Below are 12860 nucleotides of genomic sequence, written 5' to 3'. Positions count from 1 at the left end.
GTTAACGGTATTAAAAATCCATAATCTCACAGGCTTTTTATAAAGTTACATGAGATTTCAATGTTCCTACCAGGGAAATAATACATCCAGTAAAATGTGAGAAAGTGATATTGGTAAGAGTGTCTATGAAGCAAAAAAGAATCATTACACCTTTGACTTTTGGCCACACTATCCCAAGTAAATTAAGGTTCAGCTAACATGAAATATAGCTCATTTAGATTGACAGAATTTAGACAAAGCAAATCTGGAAGAGCCAAAAGTAGTTTGCACAACCCTCCTTCCCCTTCTCGTCTGTGCCATACTCCGCTCACCGTTCTATGACCTAGTTTACTCCAGCACCTTCCCCTTGATATCCCTTATTTACACTGAATTTGAATTCAATTATGCATACCTGCGAGGCGTCTCCCTATCTTTCTTGTGTAGCCATTCCCTTGGGCCTTGCACACACCTGAGGGATGCCCTGCTCCTGTACCACAGCATACTGACAGCCTTCTTTTTCCTCTCTGTCCCTCACTTCATTGTTTTCTACCTCATAGTACATGTGCTACAATTCATGAATCACATGTTTCTTCTGCCTCCATGCACAGATAAAGCACATACACTTCACTTTGTGCAGATATCTCTTATAGCCTGAACTATATATGGAATGTTCCATGCTTGAAACAATTTTAGATAGCGATCATAATCAAGCTACTTTCGTAACATGCACTTGGATATTTGCAAAATTACACTAAATTCAGCTGTGCCTAAGAGATCTTTGTTATCACTATGCATACAATAATCTCTTTTTATGAGGAGGGGAAGGAGGGTTGAGTATGCTAGATTTGTGTTCTCTTAATTTCATTTTTGTTAATGATGATAAGATGTTTCTCTGCCTGTGGAGCTCTGTATGCAATTCTGGATTCTGAACTGCATGGAGAGCATCATTGTTCAAGTCAAATACAAATGTTTTAAAAATTGCATGTTTAGAATTCAATTCAATTCAATTTATATGAACATCAAGAAGGTGCTACAGTTTTACATAATGCCATTGAATTAGGTAATTTAGTGACCAGATATAAGTAGTTTGCTGATGAATGAAGGCGAATATATGGGGCCCAGAGTAATGTTGCAGGATCCAATCTGGGTCATTCACCGGCACCAGAAGAAGTTTTGTCTTCCCAGCTTTCAGATTCCTCCTGGAATCCGAAAGGGAAGCTAGAGAGAATTTTCTCAAGGATAGGGGCTCCAGCTTGAATCCAGAGGCTCAGAAGACAAAACTTCTTCTGGTCCCGGTGACTGACCCAGACTGGATCCTGCAATTTGCAGATGTTCCATTGTTAAAGTAAATTCAACACTGGGTAGTTAATATGTGCAACTCCTAACACAGGAAAGACATTTATTGTCTTCAAAAGATACAAAACTATCAATCCCAATAGCCTCAATTATATCCAGCAACATCTGAAAGGCCATCCTTGATTTTCCATGTATACTGTCCAATGTGTAATGTATAAAATGCTGCATCTTTTCTTGAAATGTTTCACTAATATGTATGCAGTCCAGTGTATGGTATTGTGTGTTTTAAAACTGGTGAGATTTTCGCATCTCATCTTTATATTTGATTTTTCCCCTCCCCGTTTTGATGTGTTTTCTTTATTTAAATTATAATTATCTTTCAATTTTCTTTTTATTAGTTTATAGTGTAAAATACAAAAATACAAAAGGAAATAGTAGGAAAAATAGGGGAGAAGGGAAAAGTGTAGAAAAGAAGGGGAAAAGAAAGAAAAGTCATTGACTTCCGATTCCCTTTGGTGCAGTAGAATAAGATAACTCTCCATTATTATATGCTATATAGTTTGTCCAGTCCTGAATATGACTAGTTAAATTTTAATTTGTGGAGCTGTGTAAAGCAGAAATTTCAAAATAGTTATCTATTTATTTGCAGGACACAGGTGTCACAAGCAGGGATCTAATTAGCCGGAAGATTAAAGAATACAGCACAATTATGGGGTAAGCTACCACAGTACCATTTGAGAGCTCAGTTAGTCAGCTACATGGATTTCCTGCTTTTAAATATTTTTTTTTCAGTGCTTCTAGTGGCAAAACTGAGCCACTTTCAAAACCATCCCGACCGAGCCTAATTAAAAGACAGACATTCCTTGGCACTAAAACTGAGCAAAGAACTCAGAGTCCACATTCTCCTAAGGAGGAATCAGAAAAGAAATTCCTTACTAAAGGTATTGTATACTGAATATAAGAATACTATTACTTACTCTAGGTTTTCCTATTATACTGAAGGAGGCCTGATGGTGAGGACACTATGTGTCATGGGGTTTGGAGTTTCATTGATTCTTAGAAGTCCATTGAATAAACATTCTAAGCTATGATAAGTGATGATGAAACTCCTTTTGTGCTGGGAACTTTTGATTATTCCTTGTTTATAAGAAAACTCCAGATCAGAAACAATCTGGAAAACAGTGATTTGAAATGTGCCCCCCCCCTCAGAATATGCATGCATGTGGGGTAGAATTGAAAAGGGAGTGGGAAAGAGTGTGGGATGAAATAGACTGAAGCAGAGGGGTTAGGGTTACCTATATAAAAAGGATAGAACCATTTCATTCTGTAGTTGTGATAATTCCATATAATTTTGGGAAAGAAAGTTGATAAATACAGAGTATCTTCTGTTTTGTTATGAAGTCACGAAGCTTTGGAGATATTTGCAATCTTCTGTCAAGGAAAGTGGAAATGGCAGTGGGATCGGTAGGAATAAAACCATCATTCTCTGATTACTATACTCAGAACTACAATTTTGTTTTTCATTGTAGCAGTTTTTGATGCAGCCTGTTTTAAAACAAGGTTGCTTATTTCCATCTAATTGTTTTCTTATTTATATAAATGTAATAAATATAGCATGTTCTTTTGCTAAATATTTGAGTTAGGTCTCACAAGAATATTGCATTATTTCTTTAAAAATTACTAGCTTAATAGTTATTTGAAAGTCAGAAGAGATATTTAAGTATGGATACGAGGTTAATAAGGAATATATTCCCCACAAAATAAATTTATATCTCAAAAGTAAATCTTAACACAGTTTAATTCAGATAAGAATCCATTCTTGAATTACAGTTCAATACATGGATTTGTACCACATTCAAAATGTGGGTTTCTGTCTGTGTAAAGTTTGTATTTCACAAGACTTCTAAATTAGAATATATTTAGTAGCATGGACAGAATTTTGTACAATTCATAATTTTATTTTATGGTTTATAATGTGCTAACCATGGTTCTTAATATTTGCACTTTGCTTAGAGCTTAATAGTGACTTTTCAAGCTTTTAAAATGACATTTATTTATTCAATTTCTACAGCCACCCATCGCAACCAAGTGACTGAATAATGTATTCAGGCATTCAAAATCAAGTAATGATACACTGGAAAATTACATGAGATTTGTAAATCCCTTGTTTACTCATTTGTACTCTAGTCTTTTACCCTTTTCTTCTTTGTTTATATATTTTCTCTTATGGTATATGAGTGTATACACACACAAATATGTACATAGGTATGAGCGCATGCATATAAACATGCACACACACAACTATACATACAAATATCATTTTGCTGATTGTGTCAATATGCAAACTGTAAATTGTTTGATTCATGTATTGTTCATATAGATTGCAGATGCCACTAAATTTGATTCTGTTCAAAGTTAATATAATTGCTAGACATCGGTTGCTAAGGTTGTGGTAAACCTGTGGCCTGATTGTGGAGAAGCCGTAGTCTCTAGTCTGTTTCAAGATTTAAGTGTACTAAGTATCTTATATTCATCTATTATTTTGTTGGTTTATTTGGTCATTATATCCAGTTATATTCCATTAGCTTTCTGAAGGCTTTAAATGACTTGTTTTCTTTTTTGTTCTTCCTTGAAGAAAAAGATGAGACAAGCCCACCCAAAGATAAAGGTATATGGCGAAAAAACATTCCAAGCATCATGAAAAAAACATTTGAGAGGAAGTCATCTGCTGCTTGCACATTTGGTGTCAAACTAGTTGATTGTCCCCCAGCAGAGAGCAATAAGGTATATTCATTTTTTTAAAATAAAGTCATGCTTATTAATAATTTCTTTGAAAAATATTCTTTGAGAGACATAAATAGTAAACACAAACTTTCGTTCCTCTTTGGATTTTTCAGTGTATTCCAAGAATTGTTGAAATATGCTGCAATTTAGTTGAAGAGAGAGGTCTTCAATATACTGGTATTTATAGGGTTCCAGGAAATAATGTTGCCATCTCAAATATGCAAGAAGAACTAAACAAAGGAATGACCGACATTGATCTTCAAGATGATGTGAGTTCTGCCCTCTCTGTTCTAAATTCTCATAGTATTTCTTTTTAATGATAATGTTTTGTTTGCTCAATTTTTAGAAATGGCGAGACCTGAATGTCATAAGTAGTTTATTGAAGTCCTTTCTCCGAAAGCTTCCAGAACCACTCTTTACTAATGGTAAGTTTTGATTCAAAGTAGAAAGGAAAAAGAAAACCATTGAATAAAACACATCAGTGATTATCTATGATAAGTTAAATTAGAAGACTGTTTTGTTAGAATTCAGTTAAACATGTTCTCCTTAATTTTAGTATTGCTTAGATAGATCAGGATTCTTTGGCAGATGGGTTAGTTGCTCAGAGATATATATTACTGGCTTATATGTAGAAAACCCAGGTTTTATTCTACTTAGCCTATAAAATTGAAGCTGATACATAATGACCTATCTCTGCCTAAGACTATGAACAACTATTGCTAAATAGAATAAACAGTTCCAAATTGTAATTATCAGTTGTTGGATTTTTCATTATATTTCTTCAGGTAGTCACATATACAGGTTGTAGCCAGCAATTCAAATACTGTACAGTCCTCCCAGTCACATATTAACCTGTAGGGTGAATCCATTTTCTTTCTCTATGAACAAGACAAACATGTCTTGAAGCCCTGGTGGACTGCGATATGTGGCTAGGGAACTGGGTGAGTCATAATTTATGTCAGAAGATAATAGTTGGGAAATAAATATTAAAAATATATTAGTATTCTACTTTTTTGCCTTTTTTTAGTGGCCCCATTTCTGTGAATTTGCTGCCAATGTGGTATAGTCGTTGGGCTACTGGATTTTTCTAGTTACTTATTTCAGCACAAAAAAAAAAAAAACATACCAGGGATAACTTCTCTATGACAAGATCAGAGGCACTTGCATGGATTATTAAAATAAATTGGCAACAACTAGATGAAATACATAGTAGAATATATAAACTTCAAATAAAAGCCACTTTGTATATATTTGAAATGGCATTTCTTTATAAATGCAAATCATACCATGTTTTTCTAATCCCGCAGTATCAGTAGTTTTGTAAAGGCATATTTTCGAACTAAGTTCTTATACAGAGGATCCAGGCTATCCACACTGGTTGAAACAAAGTTAGAGTAAGCAAAACATTATGTTACTCTGGTGATGCAAGTCCATTTTTAATGCTTAGTTGGTCCTCTTTCTCCTGCAGGGGGGTTGTAATGCAGGTCTTAAAATAAAATTATTTTCTTTATTTTTAGAGAGATATGCAACTTTCATAGATGCCAACAGAAAAGAAGATCCTGTCGAGCGACTAAAAACATTGAAAAGCCTGGTATGTTGCTTTTGATAGGGATTGACTCAGATGCAATTATATTTTGGGATTATTTTAAAATTTTATGTTGATATCATCCTTTTCAGATCCATGATTTACCTGAACACCATTATGAAACACTTAAATTTCTCTGTGCACATCTGAAAATTGTAGCAGAACATTCAGAAGAAAACAAGGTAACTGGCTTATCTACAGTATACCAAGAATTTATATTTCTGATAACTAAATTCAGTGCTTGCTTCTAGGAGCTGTGGTAATAGAATTCTTTTTCTTGCTATAAGGTATACTCCAGATTATTTGGAATGTCAATATTTTAGTCTGCATTTGCTTTCTCAGCTTATTGGCTCTGTGGCTGTTTTAGCATAGTGAACATTTAGGAAAACCAATAATATAAGCATGTACGAAAAAAACAAATGAAGAAGGAAAGGACTGCAATTTTCCTTGGGAAAAAAAGGAATTCTTTCTTACTGGGTTGTTTTCACATAGAGACAAAGCAAACAAAAAATACATCTTATCCTACAGGTGAAAAATATTTTTGTTTTCTTTTTTTAAAGTTGTATACCTTGATCTGCAATTTTTGTGGAAAAACATTATTAGGTTTTGGGGGTTCCTTTTCTTTTCTCACATATTGGATGGACAGATAATGTATTTAGGTACACAGAACCCATAGCTGCTGCATTATATGGCTAGGAAATTGTCCTGTAGTTACAGTTTTAAGATTTATTGGAGAAAAAAATGTGTACTATAGTCCATAGGAAAGTCACCTGCTCAGCATTTAATTAAAGCCTCATAACATGTTGAGAGATTCATGTACTACTTTAGTTTGAGGAGAGGAATGGATACAACCAGACTTCTCTTTCTAGACTCTTACTTATGAACACTGAAGAATTATTAGATTCAGGAGCAGATTAAAAAGAGCAAGATCCTGATCTGCTACATAAATCTGTTTCATACATTGATCAGCTTTTGCTTTGAATTTTCCTTCTAATGAGGATGCTCGGATTAATTTAGCAACATTGGCTACTACTATTAGATGCTTCTGCTTTTTAAGAGAGATATACATTTATGTAAGTACAATGATGTGCTTGCTGTAAGTACAGTTATTGACTTTATTCTTTAGATGGAACCAAGAAACCTGGCAATAGTATTTGGTCCAACACTTGTGAGGACATCTGAAGATAACATGACTAATATGGTTACTCATATGCCAGATCAATACAGAATTGTAGAAACACTTATCCAAAAAGTAAGTGAATTCATTTCATGTTGCTAGAGAGCTTGTTCAGTCCAGCCTCCATTTTGATTTTTTTTCATAAAGTACTTCTGATCTCAATGTCCACATTTTAATTCTTTCATTTCTGGGGAGTTTTTCACTTCTTTTATTTTGAATTGTAGCATGACTGGTTTTTCGCAGAAGAAGATGCTGAACAACCCTTTGTAAGTACTAACCTTAACTAAATGGATTCTCCTCCTGTTTTAATTTAGAGCATACAAATGAATACATGATTTTCACCTCTCTCCAATGTGTTCTAACAGTGTTCTTTGTTCACCACACCAAAACATACTATCCATGAAGTAATGAAAATAACATATAAAATGAAGTTACACATTTCTCTTCCAGGGTAGTTTTTTCTCCATTTAATATGCCAGCTTGTGTATTTTCTTTCTTCTAAAATGTTATATAGGAAGATTGGTATTCTTTTCAGTTCTCAGATGACTAATTTTTCTAAATAATGTTTACTGACTGTGATTGGATGATGAAGAAATCTTTGTTTATTAACTATAGACAGCAGTTCAGGAAGCAAACACAGTAGAGTCTCAGCCAGTGCCAAGCATAGATCATTTACTCAGCAACATTGGAAGAATTGGAGTATATCCTGGAGATGTATCAGGTAACTTTTGCCTGAACAGCTTGTAGGTTAGAAAATTCTCTCTTCTGATGATTTATTATAATTGTCTCCTTTTTCTTTCTTTGCTAATAAACTCAATTTCTCTCTTTATCTACATGATCTTGGGTGTATTATTTAAAGGTCAGCAGTGAGCTGAGCATGTTGCATGACGTAGGTTGGAATGCTTTCTCAGCAACCAATATAATTCTGAGACCAAGAAAACGGCATTGTCACAAGTGTATCATTGATTATGGTTACCCATGTACTTTTTCACATGAGATGGATAAGGTATCTACTAGTTTGTAAGTAGTTGAGGAGAAGGCAGAAAGTTTTAAATTCTAATTTAGTATTTCTGTTCTAATGATAGTATTTTTTTCAACTTAGAAAGGCAAATCAAGATTTTGAAATTCATTTTGCTCAACTAAAAAGTATATTTTTCCAAACTATATTGCAACTAATTATTTGTTTATTATTAAATGTTTTTTCTTTTTTATGACTGCCACCTTATTATTCAGCTAAGTACTACTACTACAAACTGCCACCATACTGTTTCACTAAGTATGTTTTTATCCCAAATGTTATTACCTTGTCTCTAGTTTGTGTTTTAGTTTATAGAAAACTTTTTTCAGCATTTTATTGAAACAGTCCCTTTGTCCTGATGCTGAAATAGGAGAAGTGGGAGGAGTCTATCACACGGTGATGTCACTAGTGGACTCTGTGGTGTCACTGATGGACAACTGGAACTGTAGGAAGAAGGAGGACTGTTGCCCACATTGTAGCTGCCTTGTCTGCAGAAACCCCCGTTTCTTGTAAATGCAAAAGGACTAGTTGATCTGTACTGTAAATTTATCCTTTCAAGAGTATTTGAACAGATCAATGCTACTTTTTAAAAGTATTTCTGCTGTTTCTTGTTACTTTTGAAGCAGACCCTGAGGAGAAATAGCATGGTATGGTCCACTGGTTTTTTTAGTCATTAGCCATGTGTCAAAAGGGGCATGGCATGGGGTTCAGCTCATTAATTCTCCAGCGGGGTCACTCTCCTAGCAAGTTGGAGAATGTATTTTAGTTACTCTGCTAGCCCCTCCGTACCCCCCTTTTAATTGTATAACCTCTGTTGTTTTATTTTGCCAAACAGTAAAATTATGGTGTCCATTTTTCATTTCATAATAACGCTTCTGTTTTTGAGATGAGTACAAAACTGATGGCTGTGGAAAAAAATCTTGATAATGATAAATTCTTAAATGTATAGCTCGGAGGAGCGCTGAAATGTTAACTGGGGCTTTTAAATACATAAAGCCCAATATAATTTGACAGCATACAAACAACTGCAAAAAAGAATTTTAATAATTGTTTCAGAAAGTAGTCTAAGGCACTAAAGATGTTTTAAATGTACATTTCATTTGCTGAAATGTACAGAGTACAGTCCTGAAAAGGTCCCCCAGCTGCGGTTTTGCAGGGCTGTGCGCTTAGAGCATTAAATAAATATTAGTATTTCTGTTTTATTTAGAAGAAAGGGCTTTTTTGCCATTTCTGTCATTGAGCTGATTCTGCCTCCAACTCACAGCATCCTTTCATGGCGGTGGCTTTTTGTGGTGCAGCTTGCATCTTTGTGAGCAATTACTATCCACTGTTCTGATTATTTAATTTTTCTGTTATCTGTTTGCTCTCACCTTTTGTTGTGCTTGTCTTCTTTCATACTTCAGCATTGTATAGAGTAAAAACAAAACTTTGTGCCACATTGACTGAAGTGCTGTGTTGATTTTTTTTTTTCTCCCCAATAGATTCAGCTACTGGTGACTTTGCAAAATCTAAGGTAAATCATTCATCTGTATTTTTACAGAAATGAGTCTATACATTACAATGTTGAAAGAGGGCTCACTGGCTTATTTATACTAGATCTCTCATGTACTGTTGATAAAAATGTATTCAGACAGTAAAGAGCTTCTCTTTCTTGTATTAAACCACTTCGAGCTTTGAACTGGGCTCTGATTTTTATACATGAATTAAAATGACTAACCCACTGTACTTCTTGGCCTGATTATTAAGGATAAGAATTATGTCACTCACTTTAATCTTGCTATGTGTAAACGTAATATGCTTAATCTTATTTCATTAGCATGATTCATGATGCAACAATTAATTTTAAAGATAGATTGTGGGAAAGAAGTTAAGTTCAAATCCCCTGTTGTCCAAAAATGCTCTGAATGGAAGATTATGTGAATTTACACTTAAAAGGATACAATTGGTGGCATATAATGTAAGAGACATTAGACAGATACTTGTGTTCTTGGCATCTTATTTTATGAGTTTTTTAAAAATCAAGTCTGCACCAAACCTGTATTGAAAATATAGAATATATTATAAAATATTTAAGCAGTACAGAATGAGTTTTGTTTTTTTAAAAAAAGGAATGATAGAACAAAATTAATGTTAATTGGTCTGAGACATTCACAATTGCAAATCTTGATTAAAATAAAGTCATTCAGTCAAAATTGCAATTCTGATTAATGTTAATTGGTATTTGATAAATAATCAACTGCATTTTAAGAATATACTGGTAAGATTATTTTTAATTTGGCACTGTTTCAAAAAAAAGGTGCTACATTCATTTCATTTCACCTTAGGCCACTGCGCTTTTACAAATTATGAATGTTTGCATTTAAAGAAAAAAGCCTGTATATCACTGTAACTGAACTAGTACAGGTAAACTAAAGTAAAGAGAAAAGATTTTGATAGCAATCTAGTTCTGGCTATGCAAGGCTGATCAGGTTCATAAAACCTTGTGTTTATAATGGCTGTGACTTCCTGCAGTGTCCTAAGCCACAAACTGAGAAACCATGACCTATGTAATTGATATGCTATGGTGCTAGAGCAGATTTGTGCAGAACAACTCAGCAATGACAGGTAATAACATATAACTCAGTTTCATATATATATGAATTTGCTTTGGAAGATTTGTGAAGAAAATATTATGAACCACAACTATGATTTCTTTTTCTTTTTTTTTTAATACTTGTAATGGGTTTCTTTCCATACAGGGTTCTTGGGGATCTGGAAATAATCAATATAGCAGAGAGCTGCTTAAATCCTCTATATTTGCCACAGCCAGTCGCAAGCGGAAAAAAGCAAAAGATAAACTGCAACCCAGCAGCTCTGAAGATGAGTGGGATAATGTTTTTTTTATGAAGGAGCCTGCAGAGCACCATTGCAATGATTCAGCAAAAGAGGACACATCTAAAACAGAGCTGGAGAAGGAGACTACAGGGGACATGCAGAGAACAGGATTTCCGAAAGAAAAGGAAGACTGTGTTAACAGTCTTTCTGCAACAAGCGAGGGTGAAATGTTGCTGAGGAAAGAGAATGTGTCCTCTGAAGAACCTTCAACATCTTATATTCGGAAATATAAAAGATCCCCAAATCTCATCTCTTGGCAAAATACACAAAAAGATTACCATAAACTGTCCAATTTCCAGATTGCTTCTGTGTTGGAAGAAACTATTTTGGACTCAGGCACTACCCTCAGCTGCACTTCACAAGCTTCTCTGCAAAAAATCTCCTGTAAAAGATTAGGAGGCCCTGTAAATAAACACAGTGAATTTTTAACAGCTGATGTTGGCTCCATCACTTCAGGTTACTCCACAACATCCTCCACGGCATATCTAACTGGTGTAGATTCCACAGGGCTATGTCCTGAAGTGCTTTACTCGGTGACAGAGAGTAAAGGAGAAGAGGCTGATGATGAAAGTAGTGAACTGATCAGTGAAGGTCGACCCGTGGAAACAGACAGCGAAAATGATTTTCCTGATTTTGCAGCAAGTTCTTCTGTGGATAGGCTGTTCAGGGAGAAGACTCAAGACATGGCAAAGAACATTAGGAGGAACTCTGAAGAAAGTGAAGTAAGTTGTTCAGGAGGAACTTCAACACCAAAGTTAGATAGTCGCAGACTTTTCAATTCATACAAACTTATTGAATGTGATACTCTATCTCGGAAAAAGTCAGCCCGGTACAAAACAGAGAATGAAGGCTCAAGGGATGCAAAACATGAGGAGGACATAAAGAAAGGAAAGACAGACAGCAGCTTAACCACATCATCAAGAAGTGAACCTGTCAAACAGGAACCTACATGGAGACTTAAGATTCCAGACAGATTAAAACTACGTCTCAAATCATCTGCTGATGATATGCTTGGAACTGGCAATCAGAAGCCGAACTCTGCAGAGAGCTCCAAAAGAAAAAACATCAGGCGAAGGCACACATTAGGAGGACAGAGAGATTTTATGGAATTGAGTGTTCTGAATGCATGGAAAACTCAAGAGAAATGCCCAAGCATGGAGAAAGACACTTCAGCAGTAAACCGGTTGAAGGCAAAATCCCCATCCCAGTACCCAGAGTGGGTTGCACAAGAGGGTCTGCGGAGTAACACAGTGAACCTCAAAATAAATAAAACTGAAAGAATGAATGTAAGCCAATTAGATGATTCCTCAAAAGCAGAATCCTCATTTTCTGCAGTGTTATCATCAGGAGGCGATAGTACCAGTTCTTCTGGTAGTTCTTCATCTGAGGCCTGGTACATAAAACCTATGGAGTACTCAGTACTCTAGACTATTTCAGTGGCGAAAGCTACCAAAATATGAACAAAGTCCATCATCCTGGTTGTTGATGCTCACCCTCATAAGTTATCTGGGACCCTGGAGATTATGTTTCAATTCTGCTAGTCTCTTTGACACAGTTAAATAGCCACAATTCAGTAGCGTATTTTCTTTCCTCTTTTCCTCAGTTGTTCTGTAAGCTTTTCCCCACCCTCCACAGTGTTAGTATGCACTATGCATAATGCAGCTAAAATATTATTAGTTGGAAGAAAAAATAATTCTTTTTATTTTAGTCATTAACAAGTGCCTCATCAAAAAAAATTTTAAAGGTTCATTTGTTAAGGTGCCATAATAGTTGTTATATTTAGACATTTATGTTAAATGTAAAGAACAAATTGATGCATTTTATTGTAGAGACTGAAAGGGAGAATGTAAGCCAATTAGATGATTCCTCAAAAACAGAGTCCTCATTTCCTGCAGAGTTATTATCATCTGGAGCTAATAATACCAGTTCTTCTGATAGTTCTTCTGAACTCTGGTTCATAATATCCATAGAGTACTCAGATTTCTAAATCACTTCAGTGGGGAAAGCTACCAATATATGAACAAAGGCAACATCAGCCTGGCTGTGGATGTTCACCCTCATAAGTTATCTGGGCCAGGAGGATATATCTTGATTCTACCAGTATCTTTGAGACAATTAAATGGTCACCACCACAATTCAGTAGCTCT

At 35.0% G+C, this 12860-nt stretch overlaps 1 protein-coding gene across 5 annotated transcripts in view; it reads left to right on the top strand.

The window, feature by feature from the left end:
• The window catches only part of ARHGAP21 (Rho GTPase activating protein 21), an 83996-nt gene extending 71136 nt beyond the window's left edge, over positions 1 to 12860 (top strand). For 4 of the 5 annotated variants that reach the window (XM_039357682.1, XM_039357683.1, XM_039357685.1 and 1 more), the window contains 12 exons: positions 1925 to 1989; positions 2068 to 2216; positions 3911 to 4059; positions 4173 to 4328; positions 4406 to 4484; positions 5577 to 5650; positions 5737 to 5826; positions 6771 to 6896; positions 7046 to 7087; positions 7437 to 7542; positions 9321 to 9352; positions 10578 to 12860. In XM_039357682.1, the coding sequence (XP_039213616.1) occupies positions 1925 to 1989; positions 2068 to 2216; positions 3911 to 4059; positions 4173 to 4328; positions 4406 to 4484; positions 5577 to 5650; positions 5737 to 5826; positions 6771 to 6896; positions 7046 to 7087; positions 7437 to 7542; positions 9321 to 9352; positions 10578 to 12140 (2631 nt within the window). In that variant the 3' untranslated portion in view covers positions 12141 to 12860. Of the gene's footprint in view, positions 1 to 1924; positions 1990 to 2067; positions 2217 to 3910; positions 4060 to 4172; positions 4329 to 4405; positions 4485 to 5576; positions 5651 to 5736; positions 5827 to 6770; positions 6897 to 7045; positions 7088 to 7436; positions 7543 to 8209; positions 8487 to 9320; positions 9353 to 10577 lie in introns of all 5 variants that reach the window. The other variant, XR_005558463.1, reaches the window with a different exon arrangement.

The sequence above is a fragment of the Crotalus tigris genome, unplaced genomic scaffold (genome assembly GCF_016545835.1).
Source record: "Crotalus tigris isolate CLP2741 ecotype Arizona unplaced genomic scaffold, ASM1654583v1 scf7180000018940.2059657, whole genome shotgun sequence".
Taxonomy (NCBI): domain Eukaryota; kingdom Metazoa; phylum Chordata; class Lepidosauria; order Squamata; family Viperidae; genus Crotalus; species Crotalus tigris.
The sequence above is the reverse complement of the archived record's forward strand: the minus strand, read 5'-3'. Positions and strand labels throughout refer to the sequence as shown.